The sequence below is a fragment of the Halichoerus grypus genome, chromosome 1 (assembly GCF_964656455.1).
Source record: "Halichoerus grypus chromosome 1, mHalGry1.hap1.1, whole genome shotgun sequence".
Lineage (NCBI taxonomy): Eukaryota > Metazoa > Chordata > Mammalia > Carnivora > Phocidae > Halichoerus > Halichoerus grypus.
This window is the reverse complement of record NC_135712.1, coordinates 6,777,297-6,796,195: the sequence shown is the minus strand read 5'-3', so window position 1 is coordinate 6,796,195 and position 18,899 is coordinate 6,777,297. Positions and strand designations below refer to the sequence as shown.

The 18,899-nt window shown below is 50.1% G+C and overlaps 1 protein-coding gene across 2 annotated transcripts; it reads left to right on the top strand.

The window, feature by feature from the left end:
• Positions 1–433: 433 nt before the first annotated feature.
• Positions 434–18,899, top strand: ETS2 (ETS proto-oncogene 2, transcription factor). 2 transcript variants are annotated; one of them, XM_078072859.1, is made up of 10 exons: positions 434–804; positions 5,209–5,280; positions 7,724–7,835; positions 8,967–9,086; positions 9,333–9,533; positions 11,298–11,381; positions 12,431–12,652; positions 13,388–13,651; positions 15,642–15,756; positions 16,628–16,816. In XM_078072859.1, exons 2-10 carry the CDS (start codon positions 5,209–5,211, stop codon positions 16,668–16,670), a joined length of 1,233 nt encoding a protein of 410 aa, XP_077928985.1. In that variant the 5' UTR covers positions 434–804; the 3' UTR covers positions 16,671–16,816. The 2 variants fall into 2 exon arrangements, with proteins under 2 accessions (XP_077928985.1, XP_035950620.1); XM_036094727.2 differs by having other exon boundaries at positions 445–804; positions 15,638–15,756; positions 16,628–18,899.

The window sequence follows — 18,899 nt, the reverse complement described above, 5'->3', positions numbered from 1 at the left end:
CCCTTATTACCCAAGCCACTCGGTGCCACCACCCCTCGGGAAAAGGGGAGGAAAGCTAATCCTCCCAGAAGAGGCTCTCCTTCTGATCTCCCCGGGCTCACACCCGCGCGGGGCGCCGGGCCCCCAGTCCCCGGCCCACCGCGGTCCCAGAACAGCAGGCGAGGGACAGAGCCAGGTGACAGCGGGCGCGGAGCGAGGTCCGGGCCGGAAGGAGCCGGCTCCGCCCCCGCTCCCCTCCCTTCTAGTCTCACTCCTCCTCTCTTGCCTCCCTCCCCTCCCTCCTCCCCCCTCCCCTGCGCTCTCCCTCCCCTTCCCTCCCCTCCTCCACCCCTTCTCGGCTCTTTCCTTCCCCTCTCCTCCACTCCTCTCACCTCTCGCCTCCCCTCCTCTGTCCTCCTCCCTCCTCCCCTCTTCCTCCTTCTCCTCCCCTCCTCCACCCCTCCTCCACCCCTCCCCTCTCTCCTCCTCCCATCTTCTCCCCTCCTCTCTCTTTTCCCCTCCCCCTTGCCCCTCCTCCCCTCCCCTCTGTCGTCTTTCCTCCCTCCTCCCTCCTCCCCGCGCTCTGAAGAGCGCGCCGCGAAGGGGACTGGCCGGTTACTTCCTCCGGTGGCGGCACAGACCGCGGTGCGGCCCCATCCTCGAGCTCCCGGATCCGCCTGCCTGCCCCCGGCCAGCTTCCCGGCTCCCGGCCCCCCGCCCAGGTGCCCGCGGCCCGGCCCCCCAGCCCCGCCGCCCTCGTTCGCGTCCGACGCGCACCGCGGAGCCCGGCCCGGAGCCGCCGCCGGCCCTGCCCGAAGCGGCGCGGTAAGAGCGGGGCCCGGGGCTCGCGGGCTGGCGGGCCGGGGGTCCGGGAGGGCGCCCTCCGGCGCGGGTCCTCTCCCGGGGACCCCAGACCCGGGGCGGGGGACGTGGGTAGCCCCGAGGTCCGGATCCCGAGGCGCAGCCGGGGTCGCGGCGGGGCGGCGACTGTTCCCCGGCTTCGGGCTCGCTCCGGGTGCCGGGGCGGCTCGGCGGCGGCTCGGGGGCGGGGGGCCCGGGCAGGGCGCCAGTGGGCCCGGCCGTGACGCGCCGAGCAGGCTGCGAACTTGGGCCGCGGCCGCGGGTGGCCGAGCGGCCGGGCAGGGCGCGCCCGCCTGTTTCACTTGCTTTTGTTTTTAAAAGGAAATGCGGGTCTGGTGGGGGGCTTCTTGCAGAGGGCGCCCCGCGGGCTGATTTCGCGGCCGGGGTGGGGGGGACGCAGCGGGGGGCATCGGAGGGGCCCCGGCGCGCCCGGCTTCGCGGGTGACTTACCCGAGCGCGCCGGGCCCGGTAGGATCGGGGGCGCCCGGCGCCTAAAGCACCTGGAGGCTGCAGCTCCCCGAAAACGTGCTCGGCCACTCCGGGGCCCGGCCGGGGGCGGCGAAAGAGGGAGGCTCCCGGAGGGCGAGACCCCCACGGGCGCCCCGGGACCTCTGGATCGGGGGTCCTCGGTGCGGCGAGGTGGGCGTGGGAGCCTGTCGGAAATGCGGGTGTGGGTGTCCGTGCTGCCTGTATTTTCGCGTTCTTAAAGGATTTTGAATGAAAGGTTAACGTTTCTAAGTATGTGGGTTTTTTGGTTTTGTTTTGGATTTTGTTTTTCTTTTTCTTTTTCTTTTCTTTTCTTTCTTTTTTTTTTTTTTTAAAGCATAGGAGACTTTTAAAATACTGGCCTGTATTCAGTTTCAGTGTAGCTTAAACTGGTAGTGACGAGCTACTTATTTAGAAAGTAGAGAAATGAGCAGTCCCCTTTGGAGATAGAGGTAATTTATTTTAATTCACCAGTAAGAGGTTATGTTTGTCCTGGACAATGGAGGCGTCCGTGCGCTATCTGCCTGTCCACAGCACCACCAATCAGGGAGATAAATCTCCAAGTTAAGGTTTATTAAAATTCTGAGTAATATCACAGTACAGTAAATGTTAGCACTGTGGGCCCTGCAGGGAAATATTCACTCATTTCTGGGGTTAGTCATTCCTCTCTCTAAACTGATAACTTTCAAAAGAAAGAGCAAACCAACCTTCCAGAGTGGCAAATGGGTTTGTTTTTGCTTTTGTTTTTCTGATTTACCTAAATACAAACCTGTGCTCTGATCTCTCACATAAAGGATCACTCCTTCCAGGAAGGGTACTGTTGTTCGGCAAATCCTCTTTGTTTAAAATTTTACTGTCCTTAGCTCACACGTTTCTGCCAGGTTTTCTTTTTGTTGTTGTTGTTCAGAAGCAGCAATCAATAGGGCAAGACCGTGAGGACCTAAATTTGAAATCGATTTGGGTAGAGAAACTTGACCTGTCTGCCACCTTAACAAGCTTTGTGGAGTAAAATGAGTGAACTTCAATTTCATTAGTTATGTGTCTGCCTGAAACCCAGGTGGAGGGGCACTCTGATTCCACATGGTTTTTACAAAACAAATTAAAAGCTGGACAACAAAAGAATTCTATTCTGTAGCTAGTAATTAGAGCTCTTTATGTGGGAGTGGTAGACTGCCTTTTCTCCCGGTATTTATACCCAAAAACCAGGCGAGCTTTACCCATTGCCTTCCATACCAATTCTCTGTCCATCTCTGTGAGGCTGAAAAAATGTACACCAAAGTCAGCAAGTTGTCGGCAAACCAGACTTAGAAAAAGAGCTGACCTAGTGGGCTCAGGAGGGATCATTGGTAACAGTTAAGATGTCTGTTTTGAGGTTTATTTAATCAACAGGTAACAGGATTTAGTTCATGAAGTGCAGACTTATGGAGCATGTCCCATGGTAAAGAGTGGTGAGCTGGGCCATGGTCTAATAACATTTGTATGTGCTCTCCACTCCATACTGATGTGGTGGGAGAAGGCCCATGCCTCATCATCCCGGTTACCCTCCCATGGAGCAGCTCCACTGGGATTGATGTGCACTGTGCCCCCCTTAGTTAGCCCTGCAGTAGCTCTGTGATCCTGGGCGAGTCATCGGAGGTCTCTGGGCCTCCCTTGCCCTGTAAGATGCAACATCACTGTAAAATGTTACAACATCCATCTCTCAGAAATGCCAGGAAGATTCAGTGAAGTGGGAATGTGTGGTCGCCCAGCGTGGGCTTAGGTCTTGTCAGTAGGATCCTGTCCGTTCAGGGATCATTAGTAGTGAATATTGATTCCTGAGAGCACGTGGATGACATGATCCACTAAGTGGAGATTCTGAGCCAATGGGGCCACTTTGGATCCAGGACAACCCTTCCTCTGCTCCCCTCCTGCCCCACAGGACGATTAATTTATTGTCAGTGTTCTCCAGCCTTCACTGGCCACCATGATAATTACTCGCACTCTGAGGGTTTTAACAACCTTCCCCAGTGCCTCTTGCCTGCTCTGCGTGGTAGACTCTCCTCCCACGCTGCCTCTCTAGCCAGGGGTGTATGTGTGTGTGTGTGTGTGTGTGTGTGTGTAGTAGTTGGGAGGTCTGGTTTAGCCATAATGTTTTTTTTGTTTGTTTGTTTGTTTGTTTTTTAAAGATTTTATTTATTTATTTGAGAGAGAGAGAATGAGAGAGAGAGAACACCTGAGAGGGGATAGGGTCAGAGGACGAAGCAGACTCCCTGCCGAGCAGGAAGCCCGATGTGGGACTCGATCCCGGGACTCCAGGATCATGACCTGAGCCGAAGGCAGTCGCTTAACCAACTGAGCCACCCAGGCGCCCTAGCCATAATGTTGATCATAAAGAGAAAACAAAGTACAAACTCGAAGGAGTCATGGGGAAATGTCCTACTTGCCACCTCCATTAAGCCCTATCAATTGCACAATATTTTAATTCCTCAGAGTTCCTGGTTGTAACAGGTGGCAGCGCCCAGGCTAGATTATGGGGGAAGACAACGAGGGGGGCCCTGTAAAGCTGCCCATAGACCTTCGGTTTCAAAGCCGGGAGGCTGGCGGGTGAGGCATGCCCCATGGGGTAAAGGTTACTATCGCTGATGCTAGCCCAGCTTCTTCGAAGAGGAGTTTTAGTTTTAGTTGCTCTGTATTTTCATATACCACTCTGGTGGCATTATCTTGGTACCTTTCTTACTTATTAATATAGAATTTACCCGGCCAGCCCTATGTTAGGGTCCAAGTTCAGTTTTCTGTCTCCAGCAGTGTCCGATTGCAAGCCACGTAAAAACTATAAGTTTTCTAATAGCTACACTCAATATAGGAAAGTAAGTGAAGTTAATTTCCATATATTTCAATTACCTGAATACATTCGGAATATTATATAAACATGCAGTAAATATAAAGTCATGACTGAGATACTTTACTTTTTTTTTACACGATCTTTGAAATCTTGTGTATTTTACATGCGGAGCTCATCTCAGCCCATCTTAGACGTGTGCCAAGTGCTTGGTAGCCGCAAGTGGCCAGGGGCCACCGCACTGGTCAGCGCAGGTCTGTCTAGTAGAGGCCCAGACTCTATCGAAGCAAGTCAGACTGCTCTGTGATCAGCATTACTTGCCCTTGAAGAAATGCACAGCTGAGCAACACACACAGCAGACCTATTTCGAGTTTGTGTAGTCCACACAGGAGGGTTTGGGAGAGGGCAGGGGGTTTGGCCTGAAGCCGTGCTTCTGGGAACCTTTTCTGTCCTTCTGGGAGTGCTTCCTCACAGCTTAGGGAGAGGCTAGGACCTCAGAGGCTCTTTCCAGCGTCCTGACCTGGATCTGGATCCACCAGGAGTTCCCAGGTTGAGCTGACTGCCTCTTCTTCCCCCCGCCCCCCTGCAGCAAACGGGAGGTGGCCAGTGCTTGCCCAGCAACTCCGCCCCCCGCCCCGAGGGTGTCCTGCACCCTGAGCCAACCGTGGACATGGCAGTGAAAAGCAGCTCACCCTGCTCCTGTCATGGGAAGACGAGGTCCCCCTGGCTCAGCTCCCCCAGCCAGGCTCCCTTGGGAGGCCCTGCCTGACCAGCCAGCCAGAAAGTGACTTTATCTGTGTGCTTCATCTCTAAGTGGAATTCAGGAGAGAATCAGCATTATTATTTAATTACTTAAATAGCATGCCCTTTGTGAGGAGGGCCTAAGATGCAAGAACTAGCATTTAGGTTTGAATGACCTAGGTCTTGCTGTAGACCTTGACAGACTCCGCCAGAATTAGGGTTGATGGAGCCAGTAAAGACTTGTTAGAAATGTGTGTGAGTTGTTGCCCCTGTGACTCTTTCTTTATGTCTTTTCCTTTTTCTTTTTTTTTTTTTTTTTAAAGATGAATGACTTTGGAATCAAGAACACGGACCAGGTCGCCCCTGCGTCTAACAGTTACAGAGGGACACTGAAGGTAAGAGAGCAAGTCTGAATTTAAAAGTTTTTAGAAAACATTGAGGAACTCAGTCTCTAGGAGGAAGAGCCACCTGCTGGGTCCTAAAAGACTGGTTCTAGCCCCAGCCTTTTAATTTACGGGCTGTGTGACTCTGGGTTGTTTGCTTAATCTCTCTGGGCCTCAGTTTTCTAGTCTATAAAATGGGTCTCCTGATGCTCGTTCTACTTGTCTTCCAAGATACGAAACCATTTAATTTGCAGATGGGGAGGCCTTTGTGGTTTATTTCTGAGACTCCTGGCAGGTGAAAAATCCTATGATTCTCAGTAGAACAGAGCTGGAGAAGCTGTCTCCACTGCCCTTCTGTTCCCCCTTGGGTTTTCCCAGGGCGATGGGCTGGGTGTTGAAGAACTGGAAAGGAAAGAGCTGAGAGGTGGAAGACCGGCGCCACTGTGGGGGCTTCTTCCCTTCAGAAGGGCCAGTGCCCACGGGGCTGCAGGCAGCCTGTCGTCCCTGCCACAGAGAACAGCATGCCTGTTGGCGTAAACCAAACACAGATGAACGATGAAGGAGCCTTTAACGGTGCATAATAACCAAATTTCACGTAGCTTCTATCTCAGTTCCTTTTGAGAACGTTCTCGAGTAGCACAAACTGATCATTTCCCCTTTGCCTTCTCCAAATGTGACAGCGAGATTGGATTGTTTTCTTAGCATCGTGTAGTAAACACGTTTCAGAGCGCGATTTTAGATTGGCCTCCTCCAGTCTTATATAGTGATGTATCTCTGTCCCGTTATATTTTCCTTTATAAATCCTTAGCAGGTTATTTGTCTGGGAGAGCCCAAAAAGCCAGAAATGGGCCCAGGCTCTTCTTGAGTATCATGAAGGTCATGAAACTTCAAACCAGAGAGTTTTCTGGTTTGATTTGGTCAGATGTTTTCAGCGTGGCAGAAACCATACAAGAAATTTCAGTATTAAGTTTGCAGCCACACCCTGGGAAGAAAAATTCTTCTATAAGTTAGAAAGGATTTGATGATGCCCATGTGATTTCTGGGTTTGGAGAAGAAACAGTCGTTGCTGAAATTGATGTGTTGAAATACTCAGTGCGAATTTGTATTGTCTTTTGGCTTCCTGGTTTTAAAAAAAGAACTTCCAGTCAGGAAAGGAGAGGCATTTCCTTGGTCACCCGGGGAAATGCTAGTGAGAATTTTAAAAATTGATTGGCTGTGTTACCAAAATTAGCCCTGAAGCAGTTTATACATCTAGATGCAGATTTCAAACTTGATTGTTTTTTCCCTTAAGGTTTTGGCAGGTGGACATTATTGTCTTGGGCTCCGGGCCGGGGGGGCTGGGCTCCAACATCATTGGGACATCATTGTCTTGAGTGTTTTCGGCGGAGTCCCAACTTCTGCCTGCCTTCTTACGTAATGTGTCATGCATTGTTCTGCATTTCTAAGAAGAAAGCACACAAACCGATTTTATTTGTAAATGTGTTGCACATTTTTTTAATTGATGACTTAACAGATGGGTCATTGTATTACACATAACATGGGCTTTCCACTTTATGTTGGAAAAATATAACCATCTTTTACGTTGTTCCGCAGCAAGTCAGGCAGCAATGAATCAAGACTTGATCTGTTACTTATAAACAGGTCTTACACTAAAGGCGATCTCTTTTGTAAAGGTTAGATGAATTATCAGAGATCACCGCTGTGTGTGTGGTTTATCTTTCTCTGTGTCTCTGTCCTCTTCCTCCCCCTAAGCTGTACATAGTTTTACTTGAAACCTTTTTTCCTTTGGAAATCTTTCCCCTTAGTTGATGATGGGGGGCAGGGGTCTTTTCAAAACCTATACTTTTGTAAAATTAAACCCTAAGGAATGTTTTCATATGTATTACTATCTTCTGAACCATTGGAATTGATGAGAGGGAAAGAAAATCTAGTTTTAATTAAAGCGTTTCACGGTTAAACATAAAAATAAATGCTTCCACAAATAGTTGAGCTCACTGTTTTCCAAGTTTCATTCAGTCATCTGCCTTTGCTTTACTGCAGTGAGCTAAAACTGTCCTGCTTAGGGTCTGACTCAGTTTCCCTCTGATGGGGCAAAGGGGCCAGGTGTTTGGACCAGCTGGTCTCTAAGCCCCACCCAGCACTGTTCTTCTAAATTTCCATTATTTTTAGGTTTGTTTACTTAATTTATTCATTGAAATTAGGCCATTAAAAAGAAATTCCCAGTCATTCTGACTCTGTGAGGTCAAAGCAATGATCCAGAATAAAATAGAATCCTTTCCATCACTTTGACTGTAGAAGTCTGGACGGAGCATTGACTGGTCAATTCCTTTTATGGCTTTGTAATTGCCAGTTTCATGAGGGTGTATCAGTAAGATGACCCATGGACCACTTTTCAAACAGGTAATTAAGTAAGTTTAAATATTAATTTCAGTCTCCTTTTCCATCTGTTTCACAGCGCCAGCCAGCTTTTGACACCTTTGATGGATCCCTGTTTGCTGTTTTTCCCTCTCTCAATGAAGAGCAAACACTCCAAGAAGTGCCAACAGGCTTGGATTCCATTTCTCATGGTAATTTGTTACTCAGACTTGACCAATGGTGCATAATTTCCCGTAGTTCAGTTAATAAAAAGATGACCGTTGGTAAGCGACAAAGGTTGGTGTCTTGAATCTTTGGTTTTGAAAAGTCAGATGGTGGCTCTGAACCTGGGAGAAGACAGTTTTCCTTCTTTATGAGCATGAGGGTCCTGATGTCGTCTGCTGCCAGATGCACCCCAGACTGCCGGGGAGCTCCTGAGATTTCCAGTGGGATGCTCTCATCACTGTAGCAAGCCCGGGCCCCATCTCCCAGGGGCACCTACAAAGCAGACCATGAAAGTGCCCTCCAGCTTCTCATTCTGGGGTCTCGTTATTAGTTAGATCATCCCCTACCCCGGAGTCTTGGGGCAACAAATTATACTTGCTAATATTTGCCCGTCTGCATTTACTTCTGTAGTTCTTAATGTCATTGTTTATTATTTTTTAAAGGGATAACAGTCAGATAATGCCTATACAATTACTGTGATAGGGTTATTAGTTGGAAACATTCCAGAGATTACTTTGTCATATGAAGTAGGTGCCTAGAAAATACAGCCCAGAAAATTAATTAAAACACATAGGCTTGCATAAGCATGCCATCCTGAGCCGGTCATTTATCATTCTTGAAATTGCTGAGGGAATCCAGAGATTGCTTTTCATTAAAAATTGCAGATGTGCCAACTTTACACGTGCTAAGAAGTCCCTTTGCCTGCTGCTTACTTTAATGGAAATAACGTCAAACTGTGCATTTGCCTCCCTTTAAAACTTCTGACCAAAACCATGTGCTTTCTTTCATTGTCTAAAACTTTTAAAAGAGACTTAGATAGAAATTTCAACTGAGGATAGTTGGGTTTTTTTAATGAGGTTTTGCAAAATAATTTGCAAAATAAAGCTTGGGTTTTATTTTAGATTTTTTTTATAAGTTTAGTTATGAGATGTAAATACTTTCTCAATTCCTGCTGCCCCCCCCCCCCCATTTTTGTTAATAGTTATACTCTTCTAAGGAATACTGTCAAGGTTTGCGATTGAAATTGTTCCTTCCTGAAAACTAAGCTGTCTCCCCTAAATTCTCTATCTGGTCTTGCCAGCTTGAAGTCCTAATGTCCCCATGGGGTTTCTTTCTAGACTCTGCCAACTGTGAATTGCCTCTGTTAACTCCGTGCAGCAAGGCTGTCATGAGTCAAGCCTTAAAAGCTACCTTCAGTGGCTTTAAGAAGGAGCAGCGCCGCCTTGGCATCCCAAAGAGTAAGTGCGTTCTAGTCGTTTCTCTGAGTCCGCGTTGTACTCGAACAACAAATCTGACCGCAGTCGCTTGAGCTGACGCTCTGACTCAGCACTGTTGTTGGGGTCTTAGACCTCCGCTCGGTGGCTTGCTCCTTTGGCCGGTCTCTGGAACACATCTGGACTTCGTGGGTCGGTCAGGAGTGACTGCGGTCTGACCGCCTCCTCCCGTTTTCTCCCTGTGTTCCGTCTTTGCCCCCCTCCCCGCAGACCCCTGGCTGTGGACCGAGCAGCAGGTCTGCCAGTGGCTCCTCTGGGCCACCAATGAGTTCAGCCTGGTGAACGTCAATTTCCAGAGGTTCGGCATGAACGGCCAGGTGCTGTGCAACCTGGGCAAGGAGCGCTTTCTGGAGCTGGCTCCGGATTTCGTGGGCGACATTCTCTGGGAGCATCTGGAGCAGATGATCAAAGGTACCCGCTGAGGGACCGGGCGCCTCCCCGCGGGGAGAGCCGCGGCAGGGAAGGGAGATGGGGGGATCGGGGCTCTGTAATCCTACGGGCGGGGTTTCAAATTATGTAGAGTAAATTGCCGGAAAATGCCATCAGGGTGAGTCAAATGTGTGGCAGTGATTATAGGTTTTTTAATCCACTAAAGTCTGTGTGTGTGTGTGTGTGTGTGTGTGTAGCATCAAGGATAGCCACGAGGCAGTAACCTTAGTCCCTGCCTTGTGCACGGTGATCTGATGGCACGCGTCCGGCGAGTACGTGTTGCCTCAGATAATGGAGGCCAGCGAGAAGTCCTGTGCTTTGTGGCTCACCTTATAGAACCCAAAGAAGAAAGTCAGCCTCAACGAAAGGGAGCCTTTATTCAGACAAACCCCGTGAATTTTACAGTGAATTTTCCTAAGACCAAATGGAATCCAACAGCAAGAATTTCTTCTGGTTTTATGTATTTAAACGAATGCAGAAGTAATTCATACATTTTTATACACGGACACTCTACAGAAACCGGCCATTGAACGAAAGAACTCTCATCATATAGAAGGTCTTGGTTTAGACCTTAAAAGGGTGTTGACAGCAGTGTTAAAAAATACATCCGGTTAAAAAGGGAAAAAAAAAATTATAGTGAGGGATTAGGTTAAAAATATGAGAAAATTAGTTCTTTGGTCGAGTTCGGAGCAATAGTCCTCGTTCACTTGGTTTTAAACACTGAGTTTCAACACCGTTTACAGACTCAGAATCTTTAAAAGACCTTAGGATTCAGCCACCCTCTCTTTCAGCTGTGGCTTCTGGGGGCCAAGGAAACTTAAGCTTGGAGACCCCCAAATTCTCCCTGAATTTGGACAAGTCTGATTGGACAAGTTTCTGGTGAATCTGTTCACTGGCAGGTTGGGCCTGTTTTGTGGTCACTCCGGGTGTAAGTCTGAGGGTCTGGATTTGTGGATGCGTGTGGCTCAGTGTGTTTGTAGGAAGTAAGCACACACAGAGAATGCTAACCTTTTCCTTTTCAAAGTCCCAGGGCACCGGGGCCCCCTTCAGGTTCCCACAGCACTGCTGGCCTCTCTCTGGCCGTACTCACCTCACCCTGGAGAAATGAGGGGCTTGAAGCCACGAACCATAACCTCAAGAGGGCAGGAGCTGGGTCTGCTTTACTAACCCACTGTATTCCCAGCCCCTGAGACAAGTGGCACTTCATAAATATTTAACTGTCTGTTGACGGCACAGATGAATTAAATACACGGTCTAGATATTTAAAATTATGCAGTAGAACATTTCACTTGGCCAGTGACAGCATTCATTTTGGAAAACTTACTCTGGTTATTAGGAAATGCGTTGCCATCTCGAGTTTTTGAAAAAGACCAAATGTTGAGGCGCCTGGGTGGCTCAGTTGGTTAAGCGTCTGCCTTCGGCTCAGGTCATGATCCCAGGGTCCTGGGATCGAGCCCCGCATCGGGCTCCCTGCTCCGCAGGAAGCCTGCTTCTCCCCCTCCCTCTCCCCTTGCTTGTGTTCCTTCTCTGGCTCTGTCCCTCTCTGTCAAATAAATAAATAAAATCTTTAAAAAAAAAAAGAAAAAAAGACCAAATGACACCGAATACCATCAGCTTAAATGTGAAGTGTAAATGCATTTAGTTATCCTAAAATAACCATAAAGCAGTAATTTAGAAATAAATGTTTTTTCTTGCATAGTTTTAACCTTGATTTGCAATCCTGTGTCTCTGGTGTCTGTTTTCCAGAAAACCAAGAAAAGACAGAAGATCAGTATGAAGAAAATTCACACCTCAACTCGGTCCCTCATTGGATTAATAGCAATTCACTAGGTCAGTCCAATCAATTCTGCCCTGAAGACCTTGGTGTTAACTTTTTCTATTAAATTGGGACTCCCACCCCCCCAAAAATAAATAAAATAAAAATAAATTTGCTGGAGGTCCAGAGGCCAGTCTCGGCCTGTGCTGTCCCATTGGGTGGCCACACATGGCCGCTAAGCTGCTGAGCACTTGAAATGTGGCTGGTCCACATTGAGACGTGCGGTAAGAATATAATGTGCATCGGCTCTGAAGAGCTTAATGGAACAAAGAATGCAAAAGGCCTCCTTAATAATTTTTAAGATACTGATTACATGTTAAAATGATAATTGGTAATATTGGGTCAGGTCAAATATTAAAATTCATTTCACCTGGTTCTTTTTAGTTTGCTCCTGGAACTACTAGAAAATGTAACGTTGTCTGCGTGGCTGGTGTTATCTGTGCATTGGCCAGTGGGGCTTCAGGCAGGGAATAGAACACGGGGCGGAATGAAGCGAGCTGATTAGCTGCTGTCAGAGCTAGCATAATCAATAAGGGGTGCCAGGCACAGGAGGCATGTAGAAAGCAATTCTAAATTTGCTCTGATCTTTGGGGTCTTTCCTTCTGGTCACTGACACTGATGAGTATAGGTTACGGGGGTCCCGCTAGCCAGCAGAGAGAGGGACTGTTCCCTTACAAGTCACATACTGGGTGGCAAATCACTCCGTCTCTCTGAGGCTTGCTGCCCTGGGAAGCTGAATGAGCCAGTGACCTCTGCCATTCCGAGAGTCACGTGAAGGCGTTTGCTAGACTAGAGCCGTAGAGATGCTACCATTGAGGTGTCACATCTTGGCTCCGAGGCAGCAGGCGTCTTGGAAGGGGGCTTATTGGCTGAGAGCATGAATGGCTTGCGAAGAGGAGGTAGCAGAAAAGCCGCCTGCCAAAGCCCACTTTCCACCGTGGTTTCGGGGGGGGTTAGAGCATGCAGAACTGGTTGCATTTGATTCGGGTTGAGGGCACAGAGGGTCTCTGATGGCCCCACCGCTCCTGCGTCATAGCTCTGCTGTCCGCTTGCTCTGTCCCAGGCTTTGGTGTGGAGCAGGCAGCGTACGGCGTGCAGACCCCGAATTACCCCAAAGGCAGCCTCCTGGACTTGTGTCCATCCTCCTCGGCGCCCGGCGTGCTCGGTTCTGAGCAGGAGTTTCAGATGCTGCCCAAGTCTCGACTCAACACCGTCAGCGTCAACTATTGTCCCATCAGTCAGGACTTCCCGAGCGGGAGCTTGAACCTGCTCGCCGGCGGTTCTGGTAAGTCGGAACTCCCGCAGGCTCCGTCCGCAGGGCCGGTGGTTGGATTCCAGGAGCCACGGTCAGACGGAGACGCAGTCTGCGTCCTGAGTGGCCGTCCGGCACTGTAACCGCAGGGGACGGCTTTGCTCAGCACGCGTGGGCTCCCGCTGTGTTTCCGGCTCCCGGCTGGGCACTGCGGGTACCGAGTAAACGAGACAGGGCCCCTGCTCTCGCAGGTGGATTCCTCCACCCGGTGGGGTATTTTGGGAGAAGATGCAGGAACATGACATTCCTGCAGTCAGTAACATCCCCACACCAAAAGGACACCACTATCTTGACTTTTGTCCTCAGAGATGAGTTTTTCCTGTCCTTGAGCTTCATAGAAATGGAATCCTAGCGTTACGTTTTCTTTTGTGTTGGTGTTTTGCTCCTCCTTGTGTCTGAGACCCAGCCACGCTGTTGGATGGGGCAGACCGTTGCTCTTTTCATCGCTGTATAATACTCCATCCCTCGAAGGTGCACTTGACCCACCCATGCTGCTGCAGATGGAGGATGCGGTTGCATAGGGCATCTGTCGTAAGAAACGGGTGCCTGGCGAGAAGTCTAGGACTCTGCACCAGCAGGCTATAGGTGGAGTGGTGGGGGTGTTGCAGCCCCCAGACCAGCCTGTGGGACGCCCCTCCACCGCTCGGCAGCACCGGATGGTTCGCTGTCCTGGAGGACTCAGAGTTTGCGCCCGGCTGTCTTTGCCAGGGAAGCCCCGGGACCGCGACTCCCCCGAGAACGGCACGGACAGCTTCGAGAGCTCGGACTCCCTGCTGCAGTCCTGGAACAGCCAGTCGTCACTGCTGGATGTGCAGCGGGTGCCGTCCTTCGAGAGCTTCGAGGATGACTGCAGCCAGTCCCTGTGCCTCAATAAGCCGACCATGTCCTTCAAGGACTACATCCAGGAGAGGAGCGACCCGGTGGAGCAGGGCAAACCGGTTATACCCGCGGCAGTGCTGGCCGGCTTCACGGGTGAGTGTGTCACGCCAGCCCTCCCCATCCCCTCCCCGCGGCCCGGCCCCAGCGCCGGCTTCCTCCAGGGTGTTTCTGGTCCGAGCACATTGTAGCTACAGCCCACACTTGGTGCGTGGCTGTCCTCCTGAATCAGGCAGGCTGTACCCCTGAATTCTCAAAAGGCCAAGCTCATACGAACTGTCGTGCCCAGTGGTGTGGATGGGAATCCACGGGCCGCCCCCTCACCTGGGCTGTGCTCGGCCAGCCTGGAGAGGAGCAGGCGCGGGGGCCACGGACCTGTGGAGGCTTCAGCTCTGACTCACCCACTCCAGGAATCCCAAAGAATGTAAACTTGCCCAGGGAGGGACGGCAGAGCCAGCTTCAGACAGCGCAGGGACTGTTTACCTTTGCTTGCTTCTAAAATCCATCTTATTTTTAAAATTTGGGCGAAAGCTATTTTAGGCGAGGGACAAATAATAAAGCCGTTTTTAGAACCAAATATTTCCAGTACTTTAGCGAAAACACCAAGATTTTTTTTTTTTCATTGCCTCATGGGTCCTTAAATGTGTTTTTTTCATACTTTGACCATATGGAGCCACTGGATTAAAAAAAAAAAAATGCCTACTTAAAATATTCAATAGGTTAAAATAAGAATACAGAAGCATCCATTTTTTTCTTTTCTGTTATCCCAAACATCCACAGGAATGGTCTTGTCTTTCATTTTTTTAAAATGTTTTAAATTAGTTAGTTAATTAATTTAATTATTTTGAGAGAAAGAGAAGCACACGAGCATATGCAAGTGGGAGGCAGGGGGGCAGAGGGAAAGGGAGGGAGAGCACACTAAGCAGACTCCCCGCTGAGCACAGATCACGACCCCGGGCTCGATCTCACGACCCTGAGATCCTGAGCTGAGCCAAAATCAGGACTCAGACGTTCAGCCGACTGAGCCACCCAGACGCCCCTTGGTGTTTTCAATTTTAATATTAGTTGCCATTTGTTGACTGTCAGCTCTGTGTGGTTACCTAGGCATATATACAGTTGGTTGTCCTTGGGACAGCCCAGCGGGGTGGGGGCGCTCACCTGTTTGACAGGTGGACAGCTCTGCATGGTCACACGGGTGACCTGGATGTGTCTGGTTCCAGAACTCCCGTCCTTGGTGCTTTACAGCCTTATTGCTGACGGCCATTGGGTCTTGAGGAACAACGCTTTGATGGGCGTGTGATCTAGGGCGGGGCACCTGGCCTCTGAGCTGCTCCTCATCTTTAAAATAGTTCTTCACAAGATGGTGGTTCTAAATATTAATCCAGGAACGGTATATGGAAAGCAAAGCGTACCTCATCAGAGGCGGTGAGGCCATGGAGACAACCCTAAGTGCCCAAGTGGCTGTTGAGTAAACCAAGTCTTGGATTAAGCAATTTGCCCACCGTCATTTGGCAGGAAAGCTGCAGTATAGGATTCCATGACACATGCCTCATTCTGTGGTGAAATGCGCCTTCAGCCACCCCCACCCCTGTCCCACTGGGTGGTTCTAGAAATGAACCCTGAAACTTATTACATAAGGAACAATTAAACAGGATGAGGAATTTTTTTTTTTAAGATTTTATTTTTAAGTAATCTCTAAACCCACCGTGGGGCTCGAACTCACAACCCTGAGATCGAGACTCACCTGCTCCACTGACTGAGCCAGCCGGGCCCCTCCAAGATGAGGAATTTTAATGTCAAGAGTTGGTGGCCCTGAATTTTCTTCCAGAAAGACCCAACTCAGCTACCAAGGGCGTAGCGCCCCCTTTTCCAGGAGGGGGAGGGGGGACCCCAGATTGGGTGTCTAGCCTCATGCCATTGAAGGGGTCAGTCCTGTCACCACGCTTGGTGTTGTGCCTTCCTGTTGGCACCCTGCCCAGAGTCGGGGCTCGCATTCCTCAGTCAGCCCGTTTCATTAGAAAGGACTAAAGCCTTGCCGTACTTTAAATCTATAAAAACGTACAACTCGCCCCTTTCCCCCAGGAAGCGGCCCTATTCAGCTGTGGCAGTTTCTCCTGGAATTGCTCTCGGACAAATCCTGCCAGCCCTTCATCAGCTGGACCGGGGACGGCTGGGAGTTCAAGCTCGCGGACCCCGACGAGGTACAGCCAGAGCTTGGGAAGTCAGTCTCTGGGCTTTGAACCCTGATTTCATCACTCTGGGCTCATAAACTCGGTCCTCTGGGCACGAGGAAGGGTTCACCGCTGCAGATGAGTTCTAGGGTTCTGTGGGTGTGCGCTAGGGCGCAGGGCAGGCTTCTGCGAGTTGCTCTCTCATCTGATAAAAAGGCACAGGTGCTACGTTGAGGGTCTTTCCTGACCATCTGAAATGCCGTAGGAAATGTGCTTTTTTCCCCTGGTGGGAACTGAGCCTCTGGCAGCCCGGGCTGGACTTCTGGCCCCTGCAGCTCTGTCACGCTCAGCTCAGGCACTCGGAAACCCTGGAGGGGAAGGCCCAGGGAAGGCCGAGGGCAGATCCGAGACCCTCCCCTCCAGGACAGCGTTAGAGAACCCTGGGGGTCTCAGGCAGCCTTAGAGTGCAAGCTGGCGCCGCCCCGATTCCCTGGGGAGGCAGAAGCCTTGAGGAATGCGGAGTGTCACATGGCTCAGAGCCGCACCCAGCAGCTGTTGACTGTGGGGCGTGGAATAAGAAGCCGGGAAGGGGGGGGACACAGCATTTCCCTTGTGTCAGGCCCGCCTGGTTGGGAATAGTCGGCTCCAGCGCGAAGCCTTGCTGCATGAGCCGGTGCGGTTGGTGGGGGGGCGGGGGGCCTCACTCTCCCACCTGCACCTCCCTCCTTCCTCAGAGACACAGGTGCTGAAGCAGACCCACCCCTGGGGCCCTTCTGTAGTGGTCAGGTTCTCTGGGGGAAGCAGCCTGAGACTCCTCACTGGGGGCAAGTCATTCACTTTTCCTTAACTGCGAGTGAGGAAAATTGCAGATTTGAACTCTTTCCACCCGTGTCCGCTACAGGTGGCCCGCCGGTGGGGAAAGAGGAAAAACAAGCCCAAGATGAACTACGAGAAGCTGAGCAGGGGCTTGCGCTATTACTACGACAAGAACATCATCCACAAGACGTCGGGGAAGCGCTACGTGTACCGCTTTGTGTGCGACCTGCAGAACTTGCTGGGGTTCACCCCCGAGGAACTGCACGCCATCCTGGGCGTCCAGCCGGACACGGAGGACTGAGGCCCGCGGGGCCCCGAGCTGAGCCGGCCCGGCCCGCGTGGGACTTCGAGTGCGGCCATGCGACCGACTGCTCCAGGGACCCTGAAAGGCGGGATCGAACGCGTCCAGGGGAGTCCCCAAGAAGCAGTGGCCTTATTTCACCGGAAACCGCGGCTTTTCACCCAAAGCAGCGTGGTTTCTCACTTCTAAAGCCTGCTGTCAGGAACACGCTATTTATGATGCTATTACATTAGAATGGCCGAGAAAGAAGCACTGGGAAGCCGTCCTGGCTCCGAGCAGGCCGCGGGCCAGGAACATTCAGGCCGTTGGATATTCTCCAAGGAGCGAGCATGTCTCGGGCACACATGTTTTTTGGGGGGTTTTTTTTCCATTTTCTTTTGCCTTTGGCCGTCAGGAATCACGAAGGCAGAAGCAGTCTCTGGTTCAGCGAGGCGGAGGGTGCAGAGATAGTCGTGCCGTTTCAGAAGTTAGTTTGTATATATGACTGTAATCTTAATAATTGTTGTCAAAATCCTCTCAGAGTCCTATTTAACGAGAACTGTATATTGTAATTTAAAATAATTCTGTAAGTGTATTTGAAATAAGAACGCAGACGTCCGGTGTTCACTGCGGTCTCCGAGAGCACGTGCGGCGTCCCGCGAGCACGGGGTGTGCCGCGGCGGATGAAGAAGTTGTAAAGTGTGTATTATTTACATTTAATATGCCTACAGGTAGACATCGAAGAGGGTCAGTCCCTGTTTCTGTTTTGTTTTGCCTGGATGATTATCTGGCAAGGACTTTGTACATTTGGGAATTTTTATGAAACACTTAATGTTATTATCTAGAGGCCCATCTAGCCTCTGCTTTTCTCCTTAATCGTAATGTAAAAGCTATAAAGCAGTATTTTTCTTGACAAATGGCATATGTTTTCCATTTCTGTGCATGCCTTTAAATCCGTTTATACATACGAGACTGATTTTATTTTTTAGTTCGACTGTGTTTCCCCAACAACTAACCTCCCCAACCAGCCATTTCCTTCCCATGCTCCACCTCCGCGCCCCAAATTATTCTGTATGATTAAAATAAGAATGCTATTTTTGGAAATATGTGGCTCCTTTTCAGAGAGCAGGAGGGATTTACGTAGCAGCTACTTTTACTGCAGAAGTAATTCACTGGAAAAAAATGTAATTTGTAAGAAAGCTTTATTTTTATCTGCACTCTCTGAAGTTAAACAGGTCATACTGAGCTGAAGTCTGGGGCAGGTGGGGGCAGGAGGGGGAATCTTCATGAAGCCTCTTGGTCGTGAACGAAACACGACTTTTCCCTCACCTGTGGAGTCGTGGGCTATCTGGACACGATGCTGCTCCTTTCTGCTCAGTGCCCAAGCTCTGTGTTCTTGTTTTCGTGCCCAGAGGCAAAGAGAGGACAAGCGAGATGGGAGAATCCACTGGCGGATTCGAGATGAAAAAAAACATGTTGCTCACCATGGAGACTTTCATGGTTGTTTCCAAGGAGCACCTGGGTGGGCATGTATTTGGGGAGCTTGGAAACAATCAAGCCAATGTGGTTTCAGGACCACATGAGCCTCCCTCGCAATGTGGGGGACACTCAGAGCCATGGCTGACGTCCCCAGAGAAGAGTCCATCTGTCTAATGAGGCTGTGGGACTGGGTGGCAAGGCCAGCTGGGCAGAGCAGCGCCAGAGCTGGGGGACTCAGTCCCAGTACCTACACGAGACCATTTCCAGTGTCTAAGCACAGGATGTTTTTCTCAAGCAGGACATGTTTATCACTCAGACATCTGTTTATAACATCCACAGACATGTGACTGGGAACATCTTGCTGCCAAAGGGAATCTTAGCCATCGGCTCATTTTATATGGGGTTGAACCACATGAAATTGCCAATATTTGACTTTTTTTATCTACAGAGTTGGGCGGTTTCATGTGATTCAACCTAATAGTTACAGGAACTAAAGCCCATGATAAACCTTTGGTGTGGTAATGAACAGACTTAAGGGTAAAGATTTTGTAATCTGGCCTTTTTTTTCTCAAATAATAAAGTATTTTGTTTATATAAA

Coding starts and splice junctions, on each gene's coding strand:
- ETS2 (XM_036094727.2), top strand. CDS start 5,209: ATGAATGACTTTGGAATCAAGAACACGGACCAGGTCGCCCCTGCGTCT. Junction 5,281..7,723: donor GTTACAGAGGGACACTGAAG/GTAAGAGAGCAA, acceptor TCTGTTTCACAG/CGCCAGCCAGCTTTTGACAC. Junction 15,757..16,627: donor AGCTCGCGGACCCCGACGAG/GTACAGCCAGAG, acceptor TGTCCGCTACAG/GTGGCCCGCCGGTGGGGAAA.